Consider the following 27,199-nt stretch of genomic DNA (forward strand, 5'->3'; position numbering starts at 1 on the left):
GATGACTTTAGAATTCATATATTTTCCAGGAAATCTGTGAGTGTAAGATTTCCTATTGTTTTGACACGACTTGGGGGTCATGTTGGGTAGTACACATACATATGGGGATACGTATACAGGCAGAGTTAGACTTCAAAAACAGCTGCTGCTTTCAAAGGATTAGGAATTTTAGATTTCGAAATAGCAGCTTCTGTCTGAGCGTGAGCAATAAAGGAATTTGGATCACAACTTCAGGATTTGCAATATTAGGAATGTACTGTTTGTTCATATAACTGATATATTTCTGAAATACATGAGTGAATTATGTATTTTAATTGAATTGGAGTAAAATTTCTAGAATTTTGGATCATACACTATTATATTCAGGATTATATCTATGTCATATATTCTACTCCATGGAATGATAATCAGTTGGGATACATTGAGAAAACTAAAGGGAAGGGATTATCTTTTCTATGTATTTTTGAGCCAGCTTTAGTTAACAAAGAACGACCTAGAATAAAATACATATTCCCTTAAAACATACAACAATAATTCAAGACTCAAAGGATGCCTTTTACCCTAAATGCTTGTTCTTTAATCACACTCTTTAAGAGCATTAACAGTGGGGCACCTGGGTGGCTCAGTGGGTTAAGCCGCTGCCTTCGGCTCAAGTCATGATCCCAGGTCCTGGGTTCAAGCCCCACATCGGGCTTTCTGCTCAGCAGGGAGCCTGCTTCCTCCTCTCTCTGCCTGCCTCTCTGCCTACTTGTGATTTCTCTGTCAAATAAATAAATAAAATCTTTAAAAAAAAAAAAGAGCATTAACAGCATTTTTTAGAAGAATTAAATAAAGTATATGCTTTTTATGTTGAAGTAATCCATAAATGAAGTTTATTGCAAAATATTGTCCACCTGTCTTCAAGGAAAACATATTTTAAAAGCAGACTTTGGGGGCACCCGGGTGGCTCAGTGGGTTAAAGCCTCTGCCTTCGGCTCAGGTCATGATCCCAGGGTCCTGGGATCGAGCCCCACATCAGGCTCTCTGCTCCGCCAGGAGCCTGCTTTCTCCTCTCTCTCTCTGCCTGCCTCTCTGCCTACTTGTGATCTCTATCTGTCAAGTGAATAAATAAAATCTTTAAAAAAATAAATAAATCTCTACTCTTTCATGAAATAATTAAAAAAAAGCAGACTTTATTTTTCTAATTTAGAGTATATAGAAGTAATGTTTGGTCTTAATTACATTTGCCTGGATTCTGCCTTAAAATAATTACTGTTGGAAAATAACCATGATGTGCTACAATGGAAAAACACATTATAAAATTTAAAAACTGTTTTTTTCAGCTTTAATTTTTATTTATTTATTTTTATTGTTTATTTACTTATAGTTTCAAGTTTTTATTTAAATTTCAGTGAGTTAACATACAGTGTAATATTACTTCCTAGTGTAGAATTTCGTGTCATCACTTATATACAACACCTGGTGCTCATTACAAGTGCCCTCCTCAATCCCCATCACCGATTTAATCCATCTTCCCAGCCTTCCTCTCCTCCAGCATCCCTTCTTTTGTTCTCTATACTTAAGAGCCGGAAAAACTGGGGTTTTAGTTCCAGCTTTTCTACTAATTAGTTGCATGATTTGAGGTAAGAGAGATAACTGGTCTAGATTTGATTTCCGTCTGTAAAATTAAGATGCTTGAAATACATAAACTCTATAAAGTTTTCTCTTGCCCTAGTATTTTATTATTTATTTGAGGCTTAAAAGGCTATGATATTCATTGCATTGCCAAGAATCTGAAGTAGATGTGGTTGACACCAACCATGTGAAAGAGTAAAGTGAGGGCCTTATATACGTAGGATCAGTGTGCTCCGTGTTGCCGGATGACATGCTGAGAGTTTGTAAGGACTTTATAGAAAAGCCACAAAGATGAGATGATAGGAAATGGAAACCTGGGATACGTAGATAAATTTATAAAGGAATTGATACTGTTTGTTCAAGAGGAAAGGGGAAATAGCCCAAGAATGGTTGGAAATAATTTTCCCTTTATGCAACAAATATTAATACCCTACTATGTGCAGCCACTGTTCTTATCGAGGATCTGAGAATGAGATGAATTGAAGTTGGAGTAAGTGATAGAAAATGCTCCTTTTAGGAAGGAACAATTCTTCATCAGGGTAAGATGAGCTAGACTGGGTCAGGCAAGGTGCTTGGGAGATCTGTAGTCTTTAGAAATGATAGTCCCTTGTGTTTCAGGTGGTTTAGGTAACATCTTGTCCAATGGTACCCTTTGTGTGCCTTCCCAAATGGAATCCTTAATTTCTTTCCCACTCTTGCTGGCTTTATCACCAAAAAAAAGTAGGAGATAAGACTTTTGCTAATTGCTCCATTTTTCTCCCAATTAAAATATGCTAGAGCTTAGAGTGATAGGGATATCCATATACCAGAATAAGTAAGAATGCGTAGGATTTCAGGGGCACCTGAGTCGCTCATTTGGTTAAGCTCAGATCATGATCCCAGAGTCCTGGCATCCTTTCGGCTTAGATCATGATCCTAGAGTCCCGGGCTAGAGGCCTCAGTTGGGCTCCCTGCTCAGTCTGCTTCTCCCTCTCTCTCTCCCTCTGTGCTCACTCTCTCCTCTCTTACTCTTAAATAAATAAATAAAATCTTAAAAAAAAATAGAATAGGATTTCAGCCTTTCATGACTTATGTTTTTTTCTCAATGCAGTATCATTAAAAACTACCAGTTCCCAGAATAATTGTTTCCAAACAAAAGCACCAAAATATACTACAAAGCCAACTGTGGTCTTTAGGTTCCATGATGCCCCAGTGATGAATCAGCCTTCTGCTTATATTCTCTAAAACCCTTAAATGGACCCCAGGATTTCCTCTGCCACCCTGCCCTTAATTCAGCATGGCTTTGTGGGGCTTACAGTGGAGAAGTGATTTTGAGGTAGCTCATTGCTTTGAAATTTCTTTGCTATTTCTTTCATTTTTTTTTTTTTTATAAATAAGAGTTATCCATGCTTTCAGCATTTTTTTCTTTTACATTTTTACGAAAGTAAAAAGAGTACAGTAACTTTTTTCCCCAAGTTTTTATTGAAATTCTAGTTAGCTAACATACATAGAGTGTAATATTAGTTTCGGGTGTATAGTGTGGTGATTCAGCACTTCCATATAATACCCAGTGTTCATTGCAACAAGTGCCCTCCTTCATCCCCATCACCTATTTCCCCCAACACCCCACCCTTCTCCAGTAACCATCAGTTTGTTCTCTATAGTTAAGAGTCTCTTTCTTGGTTTGTCTCTCTCTCTTTTCCCTTTTGCTCTCTTGTTTTGTTTCTTAAATTCCACATAGGAGTGAAATTATATGGTATTTTTTCTTTCTGATTGGCTTATTTCACTTAGCATAAATACTCTCTAGCTCTATCCATGTTTCCATCTATGTCAATCCACTCTTTAACATTTATTTATTATTGTGAGAACAGAACCCAGAAGAGTGTTTATGTGACTCACAATATGCTATTGGAACCTACTGTTAATCCACAGACCTTGTATAACCAAGGTCTCAAAAATATGCTGTCTTAAAAAAAAAATCTATCTATCATCTATCTAATTGTCTTACCCATAGTAAAATCTTACCTGTATCTTACTATATAGGAAATACACTATTTTACTTCAAGACTAAGCCATAAGTTTCCCATATTTTTACTACAACATCCTACTTAGACTTCATTTGATTTAAGCCTTAGTTTTGAAACAGCAGACTTAATTTATTCCAGTAAGGCAGAGATTTACTGTTTCATGATTAGGAATCTGTCTAGAACCTTCTAACTCAATGTGTGGCCCATGGACCAGCAGCATATGTATCATCTTTAGATTGTTAGAAATGCAAACTCCCTTTCTCTCCCTACTTATTGAATTGGAATCTGCATCTTGACCAGAAACCCCAGTTAATTTGTGTGCATGTTATGTTTGGGAAACACTGGATTTAAATCCATAAATCACACTAATTCTATAGCTGAGATTGCTTTGAGGCTGGTAGCAGAACAGTTAATTGTAAATTACATTTGCCGTTGATCTGGAGAAAAGATAAACCTAACAACTGTGAATGACTTGCATATCCTGAAAATATTTAAAATGATAAAAATGTGCAAATTATATGAAATCTGAGAGAAATTAGAAATACAAGAAATAAGTAAAAATTATCCTGGAGGATATGAACTAAATGTGTGTGCACAAAGTGTTCTGTAATGCATAGTATTGGGGAAATTGAACATGGGAGACCTCGTGATAGATGTGACATAAGCCTAATAGTAGATAGAAAGTCAGAAATTAATCAGTGATAGATCATAGTGGTCACTGTTCCGCTGCCGGTTTGATTTGTTACAGATTTTCTCAAAGGCAGAACCTCGTTGTGGCGCGTGTGCTTTTCATGCAGTGAGTGCCACTCTTTGCTAGAAAAATAAAAACTGGAGAGTTTTAAGAGATGGGCTAGAAGATTGATTATGACATAAGAAGAACTGATTTATGAAGAAAGAGAACAATAATTAAATGGGCAGCACTACGCTATGAAAAGAGGCTATGGAGACATGGATATTTATCTGATGTTTCTTGTCTGGTGTTTCCCGTAGTATCCATATGAAAGATGCAGAAATATTAGGATGTAAAGATGCCAAGAAATTTGTTACAGAGCAAAGCAATATCAGCTGGAACTCCTCGATTAAATTAGGAGCAATATCAAAGATTAAGTTTTAGAAAATTGTACCTGATACATGAGAAATGACCTTGAATGGGGTGACTTTATCCCTGAGAACTTTTGAAAGCTCTCTGGGCAAAGAATGGAAGATCATTTATTAAATTGTTGAATTACCTCCCCAGGGAAATAATTGGAACCCCATCCCTTGAAATTTCTAAAATTAGGGTGGAAAAAAACCAGGATGTTGCCTATGGGAACTCTCTCTACTTCTGGTGGACACTTGGTGATTGATGAGTGGCACTTTTCTTCTCCAATATCTTTGATTATTGCTCATGGTTACCATACACAGAAACATTTTTTCATCAGGTTGTTATCCTATTTATATTTTTAAAAAATGCTAGTTTCTAGAAAAACAGCTGGAGAGCATCACTCATCTGCTGTCCATAGTGTCTGCCTCCTTGGCAATGGTAGGCTTACCTGGCATTCTTTTTTTCATTTCTCTTCACTATGTAATTCATTTAGAGATGCAATTTAGTATATATTGGAAATGAATTCATTTCCTACATTTTCTTCATTCAGAAAGCTAAGAAGGAAAGCCCCTTTGGAGGCCTTTGCCTTTTGGAGACATTTGTCAAATGAATACAGAAACTCTGTTAGAAACTCTCAAATGAAATCATCTACTGCTTCAGAGAGTTTTGTGATCCTTTTTATCCAGATGAAAACCCAGTTTATGTTTACCTGGGAGTAATGGTCCAAGAGCACTACATTTCCTTCTCTCTCCCTCTGTAGAGTTTCCCCCTAGTAATGTACATCCGCTGAAAAGGGGAGCTCAGTACCTCAATTCTATTGGTCACAAATAAAGTACAACACAATTATTTAGTATTCTAATTATTTACCTTTTCATGCTAATTCCTTTGCATCCACATTATATCGTCTAAGAGATTTAGCTTACTATAGGTGCTGCTAAGGATAACTTATATCGAATATGTTGACTGAGATATTAGATATACTTCATGTTGTTATGTAGGAAGGTTTGCCAAACTTTAATATTAAGTCACATTAATCAAACTCCATCATGTGTGCCATAACATGAATAACATGAATGGGTTTTTTGTTGACAGCATTTTCTCAATCATTGTTCACTTTTCTTATTTATGACTTCATGCTCCTGCTTTAGTTTTAAGAAATTCTGTTTGTCTTTAGCCCAGAGTTCTTCCTCCTTTCCTTCTTGAAAGAGGTCTAGACCTAAACAGAAAGGTTAAGATTACATTCTGCTATTGAGTCTCTAATACAAAGATCATCTCCTCTGTATCCTGTTTTTGTGAAAATGGCTCTAACAACTTGCCAGTATTTACATGTGCAAACAGCAACTGTCTCCAAGATGAAAACTAACTGAGAAATAAAAATAAAATTGATGGGTTACAATCTTTCTTTTTCTTCTCTTGTTTCCTGATAGACCCACCAGAGGGACAGGGGGAAAAAGTTCGTTTTCTTTCTAAATCATTCTACTAGTGTCATATTGATTCTCTCTCAAGTATGCCCCGTAGTCTCAGATGATCACGTAATTTTCTTACGTTCCTTGTATGGATACAGCACCTTGACATGAGCTGCTTTGCTGTGGCGACACTGGTCATCGTTGATATTCCTGGGCTGTACCAAGCCTCCTCTGCATGAAACAAGGGAACAGGCTGTTTTTCAGCAGTACTCTCAGTATTTGAAAAGTGATTATTGTCCACCCCAAGTGCTACCTTAAGTCTCTGTCAGTGTAGTTTAACATTGCTTTTGACCTCTAAGACAATGCTCGAGTTCTTTTGTGTCTCCGCAGATGCAGGAGAAAAAGACTCCTCAGCTGAGTGTCAAGATAGTCTCCTGCTGCAGGGTTTGTAGGAAAAAAAGATGTATCGTCAGGTGTCTGAAAGCATACAAGGTGACCTGCTCCTACACGGTCACTGTGGCTCTCTTCCTTACCTCTGCATTCTCTCATCCCCCCTCCCTCTGTTTCAGCTAGCCGTGAGGTGGCTGGAACACAACTGCCATTACCAGTACATGGATGAGCTCCTGCAGTACATCCGCTTCGGCCTGATGGATGTGGACACTCTCCATACAGTTGCCCTGTCCCACCCCCTCGTCCAGGCAAGCGAAACTGCAACCGCTCTTGTCAATGAGGCCCTGGAATACCACCAGAGCATCTATGCACAGCCCGTTTGGCAAACTCGCAGGACCAAACCGCGCTTCCAGTCAGACACTCTGTATATCATTGGCGGGAAAAAGCGTGAGGTCTGTAAAGTCAAGGAACTTCGGTACTTCAATCCTGTTGACCAGGAGAATGCTCTCATAGCTGCCATTGCCAACTGGAGTGAGCTGGCTCCCATGCCCGTGGGAAGGAGCCATCACTGTGTGGCAGTCATGGGGGACTTTCTGTTTGTAGCAGGCGGAGAAGTTGAGCACGCTAGCGGCCGGACGTGTGCCGTGAGGACTGCCTGTCGCTATGACCCTCGCAGTAATTCCTGGGCCGAGATAGCACCCATGAAAAACTGCCGGGAACATTTTGTGCTGGGTGCCATGGATGAATACCTCTATGCGGTTGGGGGTAGAAATGAACTGCGCCAGGTTCTGCCTACAGTTGAGCGATATTGCCCCAAGAAGAACAAGTGGACTTTTGTGCAGTCCTTTGACCGATCCCTTTCATGCCATGCTGGATATGTGGCTGATGGTCTTCTTTGGATATCAGGTAGAACATGCCTCGTAATGTTGGGTTTTTCAAAAACCACTTCCATTGTGGCATAAATTTAAAAATCAAGCTTTGGTAGTCGTGGCCATGTATAATTGAGCCACTGAACCAAGGATGCCATGTTAGCTAATTAACATTCACTTATTGGGCACCAAATCTAGAGAGAGTGATGTTAATTGGAAGTAATTGACCTCTCTGTGACTTTCTGAGTGATTAAAGTATAAGGTGGAAATTAATGGCCCATCACATCCTTTTTCCATCAAACCTTCTTTGTTTAGATTGTCAGTCTTTGATACTCATGGATTGTTTTGCGCATTCTGTGGTTTATCCAGATACTTTGCCTTTTTTTTTTCATCCTGTTTTGCAACTAAGAGACGTTTCATCAAAGACAGGGCAGGCAAAGTAAAAACCCACTAAATCCTTTCTGATGGATACAGTAAAAGGTATATACCCAGATAGGAGCCATGCTATGCATGGAGGAAAGGGATTTAAATTATTGGCTAAAGTAATGTTTCTGTATTATCTGTGGGTTTTAGTTATACCTGACAACCTAAATTCCTTATTCTTGCTTACTCTCCCTTTCTTACTATTTGGGGATACTTACTATTGTAGTTTACATTTTCTTCAGTTTTTTTTTAAAGACTTTTGCTTATGAAAAAAAAAAAAGAGACTAGTATAATGAACTCCGTGTACCCATGACCCAATTTCAGCAGTATTCCACTAATTGCCAGTCTTGTTTCATCCATGCCACATACTCCTGCAAATCCCTCATGGCTGCCTTTCCACTGGTACAGAAGGAATCTGTGAGGCATAAGTTATCAGCACCACATTATCAACCTGTATTTTCCAATCCAATTCTTGAAAAGACCTAAACTGTTCTCCTTTGAAAGTGTTGCCTATTGGGGAAGAAGGTCCCATCTTCTCTTAATTGGAGGATACTCATTTTGTAACCCAGATGGAACTTGTTGAATTTCCAGGTCAAGGACAAAGAGAAATAGGAAAATCAGATAATTTAAATACTAAGAGTAACTTTGAGATATTTGTGCTTAAAAGAGATGATCACTTTTTTTTTTTTAAAGTCTGTACGTCTTAATCCCTTTTATGTATTTCGCCCTTACCCACCCCCCAACCTTCCCACTGCAAGTCCCAGTGTAATGTGTTCTCAGTGTTTATGATTCTGTTTCTGGTGTTTTTTGTTTGCATATTTGTTTGTTTTGTTTTCTAGGTTCCACACATAAGTGAAATTATATGGTATTTGTCCTTTTTCTTACTTATTTTACTTAGCATAATACCCTCTAGGCCCCTCTGTGTTGTCACACATGGCAAGATCTGATTCTTTTTTTATGGCTGAGTAATACTCCATTAGGGATATCTTCTTTATCCATTCATATATAAATGGACACTTGGGCTGCTTCCATAATTTGGCTATTGGAAATAATACTGCAGTAAACACAGGGGTGCATAAATCTTTTCAAATTAGTGTTTTTGTATTCTTTGGATAAATACCCAGTAATGGAATTACTGGATCACATGGTAGTTGTAATTTTGTAAAGATTTTATTTATTTATTTGAGAGAGAGAGAGAGAGCACAAGCAGGGAGCACTGCAGAGGGAGAGGGAGAAGTAGGCTTCCCACAGAGCAAGGAGCCCGATGCAAGGCTCTATCCCAGGACCCTGAGATCACGACCTGATGCTTAACCAACTGAGCCACCCGGGTGCCCCTGTATTACCCCCCACACACACCAGGAACCTACATATCATTTTCCACAGTGGTTGCACCAGCTTGCATTTCTACAAACAGTGCACAAGGTTTCTTTTTTCTCCACATCATCACCGTACTTGTTTCTTTTTTGGTTTTAGCCATTCTGACAGGTGTGAGATATTATCTCATTATGATTGTGATTTGCATTTTCCTGTTGATGAGTGTTGTTGAGCATCTTTTTGTGTGTCTGTTGGCTATCTATTGTCTTCTTTGGAGAAATATCTGTTTATGTCTTTTGTCCATTTTTAAATTGGATTGTTTTTTGGTGTAGAGTTGTATAAGTTCTTTATATATTTTGGATTCTAACCTTTCATCAGATATTTTATTTGCAATTTCTTCTCCCATTCATTAGATTGTCTTTTAGATTTGTTGATTGTTTCCTTTGCTGTGCAGAAGCTTTTAATTTTGACGTAGTCCCAATAGTTTATTTTTGCTTGTGTTTCCCTTGTTTCAGGAGATATTTCTAGAAAAATGTTGCTATCACTGATGTCAGAGAAATTACTGCCTGTCCTCTCTTCTAGGACCTTAATCCATTTTGAGATTATTTTTGTGTATGGTATAAGAAAGTGGTCCAGTTTCATTTTTTTGCATGTAGTTGTCCAGTTTCCCCAATATCATTTAAGTGTATTTCCAATTGCATATTCTTTCTTACTTTGTCAAAGATTAATTGATCACTTAAGTATGGGTTTATTCTTGTGATATCTATTCTGTTCCATTGATCTATGTTTCTTTTTTTGTACCAGTACCATACTGTTTTGATTACTACATCTCTGTAGTATATCTTGAAATCTAGGATTATGATACCTCCAGTTTCAGTCTTCATTTTCAGGATTGCTTTTGCTATCCTTTTGTGATTCCATACAAATGTTAGGATTATTTGTTTTAGTTCTGCAAAAACTGCTGTTGGTATTTTGATAGAGATTTCATTAAATTTGTAGGTTGTTTTGGATAGTATGGACATTTTAACAATATTTGTTTTCCCATTCCATGAGCATGGAATATCTTTCCATTTGTTTGTGTCATCTTCAATTTCCTTCATCATTTTTTAGAAAGATTTTATTTATTTATTTAAAAGAGAGAGAGCACAAACATGAGCAGGGGAGGGGGGAAGGGTCAGAGAGAGAGGGAGAAGCAGAGTCTCTGCTGAGTAGGAAGCCTGGCACAGGGCTTGATCCCAGGACCCAGGGATCATGACCTGAGCCAAAGTCAGACACTTAACCAACTGAGCCACCCAGGCACCCCTTCTTCATCAATGTTTTATAGCTTTTAGAGTACAGGTCTTTCACCTTCTTGTTTAATTTTATTTGTATGTATTTTATTCTTTTTGGCACAATTGTAAATGGGATTGTTTTCTTAATTTCTCTTTCTGTTACTTATTAGTGTATAGAAATTCAACAAATTTCTATATATTGATTTTGTGTTCTGTAACTTCAGTGTATTCATTTGTCAGTTTTAGTAGTTTTTTTGGTTGAGTCTTTAGGATTTTCTGTATATAGTGTGATATCATCTGCAAACAGTGAAAATTTTGCGTTTTCCTTACAAATTTGGATACCTTACCTTTCTTTTTCCCTCCTGGTCTGTTGCTATGGCATAGGATTTGCTATGCTAAATAACAGTAGTGAGAGTGGACATCTTTGTCTTATTCCTTAACTTAGAGGAAAAGCTCTGTGTTTTTTTTCCCCCCTCTAAGTACGATGTTAGCTGTAGGTTTGTCATATATGAACCTTTATTATGTTGAGGTATGTTCCACCTAATCCTACTTTGTTTAGGGTTTTTTATTATGAATATAATATACTTTGTTAAATGTTTCTTCTGCGTTCACTGAAATGATCGTATGGTTTTAATTCTTTCTCTTGTGGATGAGATGTATCATGTTGATAGATGTGACTATTGAACCACTTTTGCATCCCAGGAATAAATCCCACTTGATCGTGGTGGATTTTTTTTTTTTTTTTAACTGTAATGTTGGACTTGGTTTGATAATCTTTTGTTGAGGATTTTTGCATCTGTGTTTCATCAGAGATACTGCCCTGTAGTTCTCTTTTTTTCATGGTGTCCTTATCTGGTTTTGGTATCAGGCTAACAGTGGCCTCATAGAATGAATTTGGAAACTTCCCTTCCTCTTCTATTTTTGGGAATAATTTGAGAAGAATAGGTATTAATTCTTCTTTAAATGTTTGGTGGAATTCACCTGTGCAACTGTCTGGTCTGGACTTTTGTTTTTGGGAGTTTTCAGATTACTGATTTAATTTCACTGCTGGTAATAAACTTGTTCAAATATTCTGTTTCTTCCTGATTTAGTTTTGGGAAGTATTATGGTTCTAGGAATTTATCCTGTTCTTCTAGGTTGTTCAATTTGTCAGCGTATAATTTTTTGTAATACTCTCTTATAATCCTTTGTATTTCTATATTGTTGGTTGTTACTTTTCCTCTTTCATTTTTGGATTTGAGTCCTCTCTCTCTCTCTCACTCCAAGAACCAGTTCCTAGTTTCCCTGGTCTGTTCTATTGTGGGTTATTGTTGTTGTTGTTTGTCTTGTTTTGTTTTTAGTTCTTATTTCATTTATCTCTGCTCTAGGCAGTGTTATTTCCTTTTTTCTACTGGTTATTGTTTTTTTTAAGTCAACCTTTTCTTGCTCCTTTAGGTATAAGGCTAGGTGTATTATTTGAGATTTTCCTTGCTTCTTGGGGTAGGTCTGTATTGCTATAAATGTCCCTCTTAGAACAGCTTTGGCTGTGTCCCAAAGAATTTAGACCATTTTGTCATAATTTTCATTTATCTCCAAGTATTTCTTGATTGCCTCTTGGATGTCTTAGATGACCCATTCATTGTTTAGCATCATGTTATTTATCCTCCATGTATTTTTGTTCTTTTCAGATTTTTTTTCTTGTGATTGATTTCCAGTTTCATAGCATTGGGATCAGAAAAGATGCATGGCATGACTTCAATCTTTTTGAATTTGTTGAGACATTTTTGTGGACTAATGTGTAATCTGTTGAGGATGATGTCCCATATGCACTAGAAAAAAAATGTGTACTCTGCTGTTTTATGATGGAATGTTCTGAATGTATCTGTTAGATCCATCTGGTCCAAGTGTCATTCAAAGCCACTGTTTCCTTGTTGATTTTATGTTTGGATGATCTATCCATTGATCTAAGTGTGGGGCTTACTATTTTGTGTTACTACAAAGTCCCCTACTATTTTGTATTACTGTTGATTACTTCCTTTATGTTTTGTTATTAGGTGTTTTATGTATTTAGGTGCTTCCCTCTAGGGTGCATAAATATTTACAATTGTTATATCTTCTTGTTGAATTGTTCCTTTTATGATTATATAGTGTACTTTTTGTCTCTTGTCATGTTCGGTCTTTTTTTGAAGGTCTATTTTGTTTGATATAAATATTACTACCCTGGGACACCTGGGTGGCTCAGTGGGTTAAGCCTCTGCCTTTGGCTCAGGTCATGATCCAGGGTCCTGGGATTGAGGCCCTCATCGGGCTCTCTGCTCAGCAGGGAACCTGATTCCTCCCTCTCTCTGACTACTTGTGATTTCTCTCTATCTTTCAAATAAATAAAATCTAAAAAAAAAAAAAGTATTATTACCCTGGCTTTCTTTCTTACTTCCGTTTTCATGATAAATCCTTTTCCATCCCTTTACTTTCCATCTGCATGTGTCTTTAAGTCTGAAATGAGTCTTTTGTTGGCTGCATATTGATGGGTCTTCCTTTTTTATCCATTCTGTCACCGTATGTCTTTTGATTAGAGTGTTTAGTGCATTTACATTCAAAGTAATAATTGATAGGCATGTACTTTCTGCCATTTTATTACTTGTTTTATGATTGTGCTTATAGTTCTTCTCTATTCCTATCTTCTCTTGCTCTCTTCTCTCACGGTTTGTTGAGTCTTTAGTGGTATACTTGGGTTCCTTTCTCTTTGTTTTCTCATTAATTCTTACTTGTTTTTGTTTTGCGGTTACCCATATGTGTATATATAACATGCATACAGCAGTCTATATTAATCTGATGGTCACTTAAGTTTGAATGTATTTTTTTACTGCCCACTCTACATTCGAGGTATGTATATGTTGTCATACTTTACATCTTTTTATTCTGTGAATCCCTCAACTGATTATTTTTAAAGATTTATTTATTTGTTTTAGAGAGAGAAACAGAGAGAATGAGCAGGAGGGGCAGACAGAGAGAGAATGTGAAGCAGACGCCACATTAAGTAGGGACCCAGACATGGCTGGAGCTTGATCTCAGGATCCTAAGATCAGACCTGAGCCAAAACCAAGAGTCAGACACTTAACCAACTGTGCAACCCAGGTGCTCCACCTTGACTGACTTTTATTAAAGATTTATTTACTTATTTGAGAGAGATTACATTCACATGAGGGGGAAGGGCAGTGGAAAAGGGAGACAAGTAGATTCCCTGCTGATTGGGGAGCCTGATGTGGGACTTGATTCCAGGACCCTGAGATCATGATCTGAGCTGAAACCAGATGTCAAACGCTTAATGGATAGGCCACCCATGCACCCCCTCCCCCAACTGATTTTTATAGTTGTACTTAATTTTACTACTTTGGTGTTTCCTGCTTTTCTTACTCCTACTTATACTCTTTCCTTCTCCCCACACCACAAAGTCCTCTTTAACATTTCTGGAAGGCTGGTTTAGTAGTCGTGGGTGCCCTTAACTTTTGTTTGTCTGGGAAACTCTTTATCTCTCCTTCTGTTCTGAATGATAGAGTTGCTGGATAGAATATTCTTGCCTTTAGGGTTTTTTTCCCCATTAGCACTCTGAATATATCATGCCACTCCCTTCTGACCTGTAAAGTTTGTCCTGAAAAATCGGGGATAGACCATTGGGTTTTCCTTGTATGTAACTGTTTTCTTTTCTCCTGCTGCTTTTCAAATTCTCTGCTTATCACTACTTTTTGCCATTTTAATTAATATGTGTCTTGGTATGTACTTCCTTAGGTTGAATTTGTTGGGGGCTCTCTGTGGCTCCTAGATCTGAATTTCTGTTTCAACCCCAAATTTGGGAAGTTTTCAGCTGTTATTTCTTCAAATAAATTCTCTGCCCATTTTCCTCCCTTTTCTCTTAGGATCCCTAAAATTTAAAAGTTATTATGCTTGATAATGTCTTAGTTCCCTAAGTCTATTTTCATTTTTTATTATTTTTTTCCTTTCCTGTTCAGCTTGATTGCTTTCCATTACTCATTCCTTTAGGTCACTGATCTGTTCTTCTGCTTCCTCTAGTGTATTTATTCCACCTAGTATACATTTAATTTCATTATCAAGTCCTTTATCTCTGATGTGTTCTTTTTAGTGTTTTCTCTTTGTCAAGGGTCTCCCTGAGCTCCTCTTTTTTCTCTAGTCGAGTGAGTGTCTTTATCACCATTACTTTAAATTCTCTCAGGCATATTACTTATCTCTGTTTTGTTTATGTCTTTTGCTCTGATTTTGTCCTGTTCTTTATTTTGTACATATTCTTCTGTCTCCTCATATTGTGTAACTCTGTGTGTCTGTTTCTATGTGTTAGGAAAGTCAGCTACATCTGCTGTTCTTTAAAGTAGTGGCCTTATGAAGAACAGGTCCTGTAGTGCTCTACAGTACAATGTCCCCTGTTCACCAGAACCTGGCACTTTAGGGATGTCTTGAATGTGTGTAGTGCGTGCTCTGCTGTTGTGGTTGAGCTGAATTTGCCTTTTGTCCAGTCATCTGCAATGGCTCTCTTTGCCTGTTGTGGTCAGGGTTTGGTCCTTGCATTGTTAGTGAGCCAGTGTGGGGCCACCTTGGATTATGTTGAGTCAGACCAGGTATTTGCTAGAGATGTAGTATCACTGAACTGTAGGAGACTGTGGGGATGTGGTGCATGGTGCCAGCAAGGTGTGTGTTGGTGGGAGGAGACTTGCAGTTGCCTCCAGTGAGCAGGCTGAGATGGAGGAGGTGGACCCAGAGAAGCATTTGGGGCAGGTCAAATGGTGTTAGCAAGGTTTGTGTGGTTCTGCTGTTGGCGGGAATCTGGAGCTGAGGCCTGGCTGGTGAGTGTGTCTGCAGGACAACATGGATGGGTGCCTTTAGCAAGTTAGGTGGAGAGTGTTGGCACTGTGCTGGTCCCAGCTGGTGTCCCTGTATCTAGACTAGGGTGAGGGAGGGAAATGGTGCCCACCAGCTATTTTCCTCCTGGAAAAGTCTCCCAATAATCCCTATCCCTCCAGCATGCACTCTGAGATTAACAAACAAATTGCCTCCTGTATGCACCAGGTGTTTTCCAAATTGCTGCTTCTTTGCTGTATCTATGTGGGACTGTTTACTGTGCTCTCTTTAAAGGTGCGGAATTAGTTTCCTCTCACCCTTCCAGCCCACAAGCCTGCTGATTTTTTAAAGTTCCAGGTTTTAAATCCTTCTGGTTGTAAGACCTTGTGAATTTTGTCCCCTCTTCTTTTCAGAACCAAATGTTATGGGATTCATCTTCCCTGTGTAGGCTTCCTGTCATGAGAGTCTTTTCTTTCTCCTCTGTGGGCTGAGCAGTCCCTCCCTTCCACTGACAGTCCCATAGATCCGTTTAGCTCTTGACTGCATCTCTGCCCTTCCTACCCTCTTTGATGTAGCCTCTCATCTACATTTAGCTGTGGAGAGTCTGTTCTTTTATTTTTGGGTCATATTTGTGTTATTTACGCTGAGGTGGTTGTTATCTAGTTTTATCTTCAAGACAAGCTGAGCTTAGATTCCTCCTACTCTGCCATCTTCTTCAGAAGTCCTGATCATACAGTTTTTATTTTTTGTTCTGTTAATGTGATGTGTCATGTTGATTGATTTGTGGATATTGAACTGTCCTTACACTCCAGGAATAAATCCCACTTGATTATGATGAATGATCCCAATGTATTCTTAGATTTTAATTTGCTCATTTTTTGTTGAGAAATTTTGCATCCATGTTCACCAGGGATATTGGCCTGTCGTTTTATTTTTTGTACCATTTTCATCTGGTTTTAGGTGATGTTGGCCTCACAGAATGAATTTGGAAGCTTCACTTCCTCTTCCATTTTTTTTTTTAATAGTTTGAAAAGAATAGTTATTAACTCTTCCTTAAATGTTTGGTAGAATTCACCTGTGAAGCTGTCTGGTCCTAGATTTTTATTTGTTGGGAGTTTTTGATGACAAATTCACTTTCGTTACTAGTAACTTGTCTGTTTGGATTTTCTATTTCTTCCTGGATTCAGTTTTGGAAGATTATATGTTTTCAAGAATTTATCTGTTTTTTCTAGGTTGTTCAATTTGTGGACATAAAATTTTTCATAGAAGGGAGCGCCTGGGGGCTCAGTTGGTTAAGCTTCCAGCTCCTGGTTTTGGCTCAGGTTATGATCTCAGGGTTTTGAGATTGAGCTCTGTGTTAGGCTCCACACTCAATAGAGAGTCTGTTTGGGATTCTTTCCCTCTTTAGCTAAACCCTGTCACACCCACTGCTCATGCTCTCTTGTTCTCAAATATATACAATCTTAAAATTTTTCATAATTGTTTTTTGCAATTATTTGTATTTTGGTGATGTTTGTTGTTACTTCTTCATCTTCATTTCTGATTTTATTTATTTGAGTCCTCTTCTCTTCTTGATGAGTCATCATTCTAAAGGTTTATCAGTTTTGTTTATTTTTTAGAACCATCTCTTGGTTCCACTGATCCTTTCGGTTTTTTTTTTTTTATTCATTGTTTCAGTTACTTTCTTTTGTCTTCTTCTTTCTACTGACCTTGGGCTTTGTTTGTTCTTATTTTTATAGTTCTTTTAGGTGTAAGGTTAGGTTGTTTATTTGAAATTTTTTTGTTACTTGAGTATGCCTGTATCACTGTGAACTTCCCTCTTAGATCTGCTTTTGCTGTGTCCCAAAGATTTTCAACCATTGTGTTTTCATTTTCATTAGTCTCTGTGTATTATTTCATTTTCTCTTTTATTTCTTCATTGGCCCATTTTTTTTGTTCATTTAATAACATGTTGTTTGCCTTCACATGTTCGTTTTTTCCATTTTTTTCTTCTTCTAATTGATATCTAGTTTTGTATCTTTATGATCAGAAAAGGTGCTTGATATGGTTTTAATCTTTTTAAATTTATCCAGACTTGTTTTGTTGCCTAACAAAATAAAACAAAACAAGACATTCTCCCTCTTAGAGAATGTTCCGTGTGCACTTGAGAAGAATTTATATTCTGCTGTTTTGAGTTGGAATGTTTTGTATATATCTGTTAAGTCCATCTGGTCTAATGTGTCATTGGAATACATAGTTCCCTTATTGATTTTCTGCCTGGATGATTTATCCATTGATATAAGTGGGAGAAGCAATCACCTTTAAGTAAATCTTGAAGACTTCTCAGCTTTCTTCAATAATCTTCTCTAGTTGTTTAACATCTGGTCTAACAAAATTCTCCCTTGCATTTAAATTAAATTCATTTGTATTCTGTCCATTTTTCCTTCTGCTGTCCTCAATAACCAAGGAGACAGCTATAGTCTTGGCTTCTTGGGATAATGCCTCAATTATTGGCAATTCATTGATTTTCATTGAAGAAATGTAGCTCATGTCAGGATTTAAGTGCTCCATAATTAATGAATGAAGTTAAGAATTGGATTAAGGAAGAGGATAAATGAGATGGCTCCAATAAATTGCTGGTCTTATATACCAAATAAACATTAGATATAAGTGTGAACATTAGTATATGTAGCTATTTTAGATAAAAACTTCATTTATCTTAAAGTATATATTTCAATATTACAGAAAATACAAAGAAAATAGCCACCAGGACTATGTCTTGTAGGCTTTGCTGAAGAAATTTCAAACTTGGGTTATAAATAAGCCTTGGCTAATAGAAGGAATAGGTCTGTGCTTGACTTGGGCAACAAAACAATGATGGATTAATGAAATCAATGTAATTCATATTTTCTTCCACCTTACATTCCTTCCATTGATTCATTTAGTTTTCATATGTTATTAATGCATTCCTAAATTTAATGTGACTTTCTCACAAATATTTTAATAAATCTTTCCTATTTTCTTGGTTATAAAACTAGCTCTTAAAAAATGCTGCAGTTTCCTTACATATTCTTAAAGATATAACTACTTTACCTCCTCTTTGGTGAGACCTTAGAAAACCACAGAAGCTCATCCTAGACTGGCTAGATCTAACATCCTGATATCAAGCTGATTTCTCTTTCAATATGGGTCTGTATGTTTCCTTTTCCATGTTATTAAATGTATCAACTTATTATAGATCTTATTGCTCTATCACTTTGTTTTTCCCCCACTGTGAAAGGAAATACATTTTCTTTGTTCTTCCTCCGCACTAATGTATGCTGCCTGTGTTAACCATACTTAATGAAAACAATCACAATTTTCTCAGGTTTGTTTCTCCCTACTGTGTACTTGAGATGAAAAACTCACTTCCCTGTGTACAGTACAATAACTTTAATTGGAAAGAAAAGGAAATCACCAGTGACATTTCTAATACCTTCTGTCGTCTGCCTCTTTCCTCAGGACCAGCTTATAATAAATCAATTGTGAATCTAACCATGGATAGGGAGGGGTACTAGATTTGCTAATGGCCCCCTTAAAAAAACAAGGCAGGTATATATCACCCTATCACTGGTTTAGAAGCATTACCCAGCTTTGTTTTTGCAAATAAAAATATTTGAAGCTATTCCTTATCCTTTACCAAATAATCAAGTATTTCCAATTTAATTGATGGGGGATTGGGTAGTTTGCAAGCATACTTCTGGTAGTTTGAAAGCTTTGCCTGAGGTGAAGGAAGTAAGGATTTTAGAATGTGGATTTTAGGATCTTATTTCTGTTCCATTAAACACAAAATGGATGTTTCTTTAGAAGTTCAATATTTCTGGCATATTCACTGCCTCTGCATACTCCCTCCCTTTTCTCTGTCCATTTTGGGGTCAGGACACCTTGAAACCTGTCCATGGTTTTTAAAATGAGACAAGCAGAGATGAATTCAGAAAATCAGGCTGTATGGATATGCCCATTAGCATTTAATTTAAGATGTTAGAGATAGTCAGATTTTACAGGATCCTGTAGCATTTGACACTGTGACCCAATTCACAAATGCTCCACATCATTTCTACTTGAAATTCACAATACTGAAGCAAAAGAAGCATTAAATATCCTGAGTTGTGCTTTAAAAGGTATGCTCTCCATTGTGAGATATTGTTTGTGAACTACTAAAAAAAACTATCTCTTTTTGCGAGTGAAAATTAATCCTGAACTCATCTTGCAGAACACTTACCTTTTCATTTTTGTCAAATGTCGCCAAGATAATGGGAATCTGAACCAAAAAATTAGTGCTTTTAAAAGTATAGAAATAAGACAAATGGTACTACATTTATTCAAAAGCAGTATTTAGTGCTTTCTTGATTCTCTTGGTGAATACTACTTCCTTACTAAGTCTTGTGCTGGTTCATAGATAAATAAGATTAATTCAGCAAACACACTTCCTACCCTCTAGGAGCTGACAATCAAAGAACTTTTCAGATAGTTCATTAATGAAAGAACATTTGTTAAAGCTTCTTTAACTCCCTCGAAGATATGTTTATTTTCATCTTGGTTAAATTTATATGAAGCTTGCATTGCCCCATTTTAAATGATTCTAATTTATTCAAACCTACTAGAGGGACTTTGGCTTTTCCAGTATTCATTAAAATTAGAACAATGCAAAATATCATAAACATTTTATAAATGCCATAGTTTTAGGTTTCCTCTATCTTGGTGAATATTATTTTACTTGCATCTAAAAAATTACCTACAAAACATTGATAAATAACAGGGTGCAGTGAAGACTGGCTTGTGGTACCCTGAGGTCACAGAGCATGTGAAACTTGATCCACTTCTCACCACCTGGGAGGTGATGAGCAAGTTTCCTAACCTTCCTTAGTCCTCTTCCAGGCTAGTGCGGAGTGACAAAGAAGAGTAAGACACACATCCTGAACTGGGATTCACAGTGTAGTAGAGGGAACAGACTCTTCAACAGATGATTACAGTATCCAGTGTAATACATGTGACGGTCAAAGTCTTCCCCAGAGACCATAGTGCAAAGCAAGGAGTACTTCATGTGGGTTTCACAGAGGTTCATAGCACATCCTAATTTCGCCTTAGGTCCACTGGCTGCTTCCCATGTCCTCATTAAACCCTCCTTGTTCTCAGGAGTGGGCTTCATGGTCCAGTCATTTCCATAATTCTCCTGCCCTCTAGGAAGCACTCACTCTTGGACAAACCCCATGGTCTATTTTGTCTGTGCCTGTGCCTGGGCAGCTGAACCCTGTGGGAAGAGGCCAGTTGACAGGAGGGCTTGATGTGAGATCTACTCAGCAACCCAAGCTCTGTCTGCTCTATAGGAATGTCCTTCCACCCCACCCCTTTGCCTCCACCTCAGCTATATCCTTCCTTCTTAGGAAGGATAACCTCACTGGTTAGAACTTCCTCAAAACCCATGGCCCTCAGACTCAGAGACAAGACCTTTTCTTTTCTTTTTTTTCTTTCTTTCTTTCTTTTTTTTTTTTTCAGAGCAAATATCAGCAAGGAGAGTTTCACAGCAAGTCAGATGAGAGGAGATGAGGCAGCAAAGAGCAGGAGGAGTCAGATGGTCAAGAGGTGGGCTGGAAAGGGGACAGCGCAGAAGGTTGGGAGGAACTATTAGCAAGGAGGGTGAAGAGGAGGGTTCTGGGGAAGGAGCATGAGAATGTGGGATGGTCAAGGTTAGAGGAGGAGTGTTAAAGGAAATCAAAAGTGAAAAGGAAAGGGCATGGTGAGAGGTGTCCAATACTGCTGGGACCTTAAGGTCCAGAATATTTATTTTCTCTGCAACTTTCGATCAGGAACCCATTGGTAACTTCAGTGAAAGTAGCTATAGGGGAGTAGAAGAAAGTAAAAGCAAGAATGCAGTGGTTTAGAGTGTGAAAGAAAAGTGAGGAAGTAGAAAATGCATGTATAGACCAGAAATACCAAGATACCATCTAAACTTATCTTCCTGAATCTGAGCTTACCAGACAACTTTCTGATTATTATGCTTTGCCTACTGGGAAGGGATGTGCTGTTTCTAGGAACACATATATTTCAGCCCATCTCACAACCATATTTTTTCATTGTAAATTAACAAATAGCATTTTGGATTTAGAAAGGAAAAAGGGAGAGTAGGAAGGAAAGAAAAAGGTGGAAGTTTGGCTGAGAGAAGAGAGAGTAGCTAAAGGAGGAAAGCCAGCCCAGTGTTAAAAGAGGGAACTTTTAAAAGAATGCAAGTTCATTAAGCAAATTGGTAGATAAGGGAAAGAAGAGAACAAAACTGAAGGTGAAGGGTTTGGGGCATTCTTTGATTAGTAAAAGCCAAAAGCATCCTCCTAGGTACCAGGAATGGAGCTAAGGCCATGAGATACCATAATGACAATAGGCATAGGGTCTCTAACAGGCAAGAGGTATTTAGAGAGGAGTTTAGTCTTGGACAGGAGAAGTGGGACCCATCAAGTGCTAAGCCTGGAGGGCAGGAGACGATGCTAGATGTGGACTTAGGTAAGCTCCCAGATGAGGGTGAGGGACCTGACGAGGTTCCTTGTCCATGGAATCAAGTGAGAGACAGAGTTGTCTATTGAGGTTGTGCTATGTCAGGACTAGGGAGACAGTCTGAGGGAGGTGGCCTGGGGGAAGAAAGAAGCCTCTGAGAGAAAGCAGAGAGAACCGACATGTTTTTAAAAAATTAAGTGTCAGAGCTCATACTAAGGTTGGAAACAGCAAAACTGTGGTGGCCCAGTTTGTAAATTTGTCTTTTTTTTTTGTGGTACTCACCAAAGAATTGGAGAGGTCAGGTCCTTGGATTCAGTCAAGATGGAAGGTTTTTAGGGTGTGAATAATCCAAAGGACCCTAGGAGAAGGGGTTTAGCTTGTTGGGTTAGGTGAATGTCAAGGGCTTAAGGCAGGGAGAGGGAGAACAAAGTGTGTTCCTCAAGAAAGTCCACGAGAGAGTGTCTGTTTGTTGACCCTGGAGGCAGTTACCGTGTGAAGAAGCCGCCTGCCTGCTAGAGGTTTGGAGCTTGAAAACCTGGCAGGTTCACTTAGTTCTTAGTGACCTGGTGTACCTCATAAGAATGAAATCTTCATTATTGCTTTAAATTCTCACAACCAGCTGTCTTCAGCGGTCACTTTTTGCTCCCTTCTTTTTACGTTGGCCCCAGCCTTTACTATTTTCCATCTGAAAAAAGATTAAAACAAAACCAATACAGTAGTGTCCTGAGATGAAGCCAAACAGAAATGACCCCTTCTATAATGCTTTTAGAAGAGCCAAGTGACTGAGTGAATAAATAAATAAAAATCAAACATGAAAGAGCTAAATGGTTTGAAGAAAGCAATAAGATCATCTGTATTTTCCAAAATAATCAACAAAGGTTTCACCCTAAACGGACTTCCCTTTACTCTGAAGAAGTAGCACTTTGTTTACCCTCACATTTCTGCTCACGAGATGAGGTGTAAAGGTGTTAAATGATGTTCATAGATCCCATAGCTGGCATTTGACAGAGTTGGAATTTGATCTCTGTGTCTCTGGTTTTTGAAAACCATGCTTTCCCCACAAAACCGTACAATATAGTTGTTTATCACTCCAACGAATGTCTCAAAAACAGCTGTTTAACACTGTAAAAAGAATTCCCAAATGACATGACTGAAAGTCAAAGATACACTTAAGGATAATCGTAGATAATCGTACCTAGAGACTTGTTTAGATCCACGATCATTTGATTTTCTCTAATTGTTTAACTCAGGGCACAGAGTTGAACCACGTAATGTCTTCCTTTTTGTGGAGACAACAGCCTTTGTTTAGGTGATTGTTTGTGTCTGACCAGATGGATCTAAAAAGAGGTAGAATAAGGTGGGATCTGAATTGCTTTACCTGAGAGTATGGGACATAGGTCATTTTCCTTTGTTCCCAAGAGGAGAGAAGGTTAAAGCTCTATCACGGAAGTGGGCAATTGCTGAAGAATTTGGTTGATGGCAGGAGGGAGAGAAAAGATCCAACAAGAACATAGCAAACCAGGACACTAGAGACAGAGGTGACCTTGAGAACTTAACATTGCTTGAAACCTGCAGAAATCTTTGGAGGCAGGATTTCATCTTTCCGTAGAATGAGGAATGGGAGAGAGAATTTTTCTGAGATTTTAAAGGGCAGATGCCATTTGCATTGTGGTGGATTTTGTCTTCATTTGTTGTTGTACCTATTTTAAATAACACATGGCCCATTCTTTACGTGTTTTGCATCGCAAATTTGTATCTGTTCACTCTAGGTGACATAAATGTAATTTATAAATTTATATTTTCAAGTGCATCAGCCTTTATTTGTAGGTATTTTGTAAATTTGAGAATTTCTTTACGGATTTTGAGTCTATTAATTACCCATCCATTTGTGTGGGTTCCTCAAGTGTGACAGAAATAATATGGGTAGTAGTTTTAATTTAATGCATGGATTAAGTATGCTCCTATTCAAGATGCTAATTCAGTAGATACATTCTTGGCTTTGATGGTTTATGTAGTGTTATAAACACTAAAAATATGGACAGTCTAATGTGTAAAAATAGATAATAAAAGTTTTTTATTGTAAATTTTATTGTAAATTTTATTTATAAAATTTATTTATTTATGGTGTCCCTTTTTTAAAGGATTAGTCACAAGTTTGGCTTTATTTAAAAAATGACTAATGTGAACTCACACCTAATGCCAGTCATTCTTTTGATAATTATATAATTGGTGTGAAGTTTTTGCTTTTTGAGAATTAAAGCATACTTATGGAGGAGAAGCTTTAAACTATTAAAGAAAAAAGTCTTCGATACCTTATAAACCAGCTGGTCATCTAGTTACTAGAGAAAAATAAATCTATTTCAGACTATAAAATTCATTAATTAATTCAAAATTCTATACTTCATTATATTTGTTATTTTTAAAAATATTTCATACATGCTCATTTGTACTTTTTATGGCAATGATAAGAAGTTTCCATAAATAAATTACTACAGCACTGTAGTAAACTTCTTCTGTGGGTCACTTGCAATGATCCGCACTCTGGGTTATCCAAAACCTGTGAGAGAGATGTTGTCGTCTCCAGTTTGGGTATGAGGAGCCTCAGCTGGCCTGTGTTAAGTGCTCCCGTGAGATGAGAGTCATAAAGGAGCCTGTGTGGGGTGATGCCACAGCCTGTCCTGAAGCTCACCCCCTAGCCTAGTGTACAGCTGACCACGGCAGGCTTCCAGGAGAGCTGTGAACTTGAGGTGGTTTTCCACAATCCTGAATTGGCTGGCAGAGTTCCAGAGTGTTTTCCCGGAGAGCATGGACACATTTGGTTCTTTGTATCCCGCTCCGTCCTTGTAAGGGCACTGGTGCTGTATTACGTACATAGGCTTCCACTGAAGAGTGTAGTATAGGACGGTCCTTCAACAGATGTATTTTCTGTCCTCAAAAAAAAAAAAAAAATTGCAGAGCCACCAGACTTGACCTACCCTGACCAATGTAGATTGAGAGCTGTTTTCCTAAACACTATTATGTAGACCTTGTCAGCCTTGACCAGTCATTGCTTTTGAGCACAGTGAGTTTGGGAGTCAGTGAACTCCAGTAGTGGAGACAGAAGTCACTTGCTTGGCAGTCACCTGTCATCCTTTCTTCCATATGCAGTCATCCATTTGTCACCACGTTTTGTGAAAAGCTGAACAGGGAAGCTTAAGAAAAATGCTTTGCTCTCATCTCGATGATAGAACGCATTTCTCATCGCTGGTAGCATGGTGGTAACTTTTCATTCCTTCTGGCAGTTCTTAAAGACTTATTTGACTTTGGGGGAACCTGCAGCATATCATAAAGTCACAGTTCAAAAGTATAAGACGGGCGGGGGGGGGGGAAGTATAAGACAGGGTTGTTCATTTTCAATTTTGGCTGAAAAGTCTTAACTTCTACCGTGGCACTTCAAAGTTCTGGAAAACTTGGCTTTAAAAATGGATGCTGATAGGAGATGGCATACTTAATGACAAATGTATCTATAGAAAGCTGTTAAGATGCAGATTATCCCCCCCTGGGGTGGGGGAGGGAGATCAAAACTGCCAATCTGTAAAATGTACTCGATCGAGGGAGGCATAGACTCTATCTTTGCAAGCGCTCTGATTGCAGGGGACAGTATAGCAGCATGTGGCATCATAACCCAGAGCAGGCAAATCAGCTTGATGACTTTCAAAGCCAGGAATACTGCTGCAGGCAAGGGTACTCCAGTCTAGGAGAAATTAAAACATATAGAGACTGTTATTAATTCCATATCTATTTTTGTATAGTCAAATCTGTATGCAAATCCTTAGCATCTCATTTCCGCAGATTAATCTAAAAGTGAAGAGTGTTATGTGAAGAGAATGTAATGATAAAGCTTGGCAAATAACACTGCGGAAGAAACGTGGGCCGCAAACTTGGATGCTTTCTTTAAAATTTATTTTTTTGTGCTGAGAACAAAAGGTTTTTATTTATATGATCGTTTGTAAATTATTTCAAAGGGGGAAAGCAATAGAAGCAATTTCAAAGGTTTTCCCTTGCAGTCTTGACTTGGTAAAAGTTACAGTGCTAGGCTTTTTAGGCACCTCCTGTGGTTTAACATTCCAGAAGTAATCAACCAAATAACTAACTCGGATTTTTATTTTTCCTTCCACCTAGTAACCTAGTATCTCATTTCTAAACATTGTCATGGGAGTGAAAATTTGTATGTAAGGGTAAGAAATCTAATTACTGCCTGCAGATTTGGGAGGGGGGGGAGGAAACTATTATGAATGCATCTGTAGAAGAGAGCAAATAATAATTCTGAAGAGCATGAAGATAAATTGTATGCCCTGCCTAGGAGAGAGGATATAATAGCTATATTTGAATCCATTGGTTGTACATTTAATCTATAATGGGCAGAGTCTGATACATATAGTGGTGTAAATATTTTCAAATAGTGTTATAAACAGATAGTTTACTGCAGTAGATATTAATTCTGTCCCATCTTTCTAAAACAAGGAGAAAAACTGTCGAAGTTTTGAAGCAATGGGTGGGAGATTCACCTTCTGCTCCCTCTCATTTGGAGAAATGATTATAGGGAAGCTGGACATTCATCTGGTGCTTATGGCCCAGATCAAAAGCACTTGGCAATCATTTTACCCTGAAGACTTGTGTGGTCTCAATAGATTTGATTATTCTTGTGTAGTTATGCTGAGAAAGAATGATTGGACATTCAATTTTTAATCAGATAAAAGAAAAGGAAGGTTGGGAGGAAAAAGCAAACATACCTCTGTGTTTATTTGGACATACATTTTGACTCTATGTAGGCATTTCAACCTCAGCTTGCTTAAGTGTATTTTCTTTTCCTTTTATTTTATTTTAAAATGAGACATTCAATAGGAAATGCAGAGAAGACTTTCTTTGAGGGCAGGAAGCTCATTTCTCTCTGCTCTTTGTGGATTTACTCTGCAGATAAAGCTTTCATTGATCTTAAAAGTAGTTGCAGGCTTCAGAGAGAATATTAAAAAAAAAAAAAAGCCCTCCAGTTAATAAAAGCCATAGTCAATTATATGAAAGAAATAATCTCCTTATTGTGATTGCACGAGAGAGTAATGATTGGCCTGGACAGGGTCCCTTCCCTTTATGTAGCCATTGGTATTGATTGATTATTCGGCTCAGTTAAGGACTGTGCACACATCCTCTGGATTCTTGTTGACGTGATTCCTGGCCACCGGAGTTGATGGTGGTGACCGATCCAAAGTACTGGAACTGTCAAAGCAAAAATTATACGGAACAAAGTTAAGCAGATAAGGAAGACTTTGTTCAAACTATTGCAATAGGGGAGGGAGACCAGAATGCAGTCTGAAATGAACTCTGCTGAAGAAGAGGCAGGAGGGTTTTCAAACACTGAGCTTTTCTCAGCGAGAGAAGTACTAAAGGAGTTTTGGGGTAAAGGTTGATCGGTGTGATGTATTGAGCACATTCAGTTACCCCTGATTTTGTAACT

At 37.9% G+C, this 27,199-nt stretch overlaps 1 protein-coding gene across 8 annotated transcripts in view; it reads left to right on the plus strand.

Moving 5' to 3' along the window:
• KLHL32 (kelch like family member 32) overlaps positions 1–27,199 on the plus strand; it is a 254,553-nt gene that overhangs the window by 173,420 nt on the left and 53,934 nt on the right. For 4 of the 8 annotated variants that reach the window (XM_047733263.1, XM_047733264.1, XM_047733265.1 and 1 more), the window contains one exon: positions 6,680–7,406. The exons of 2 other annotated variants lie outside the window; for them this stretch is intronic. In XM_047733263.1, the coding sequence (XP_047589219.1) occupies positions 6,680–7,406 (727 nt within the window). Of the gene's footprint in view, positions 1–6,679; positions 7,407–24,884; positions 24,963–27,199 lie in introns of those variants that run through there. 2 more of the 8 variants (XM_047733269.1, XM_047733270.1) reach the window with 2 other exon arrangements.

Source organism: Lutra lutra, chromosome 6, assembly GCF_902655055.1.
Source record: "Lutra lutra chromosome 6, mLutLut1.2, whole genome shotgun sequence".
In the NCBI taxonomy this organism is placed as follows: domain Eukaryota; kingdom Metazoa; phylum Chordata; class Mammalia; order Carnivora; family Mustelidae; genus Lutra; species Lutra lutra.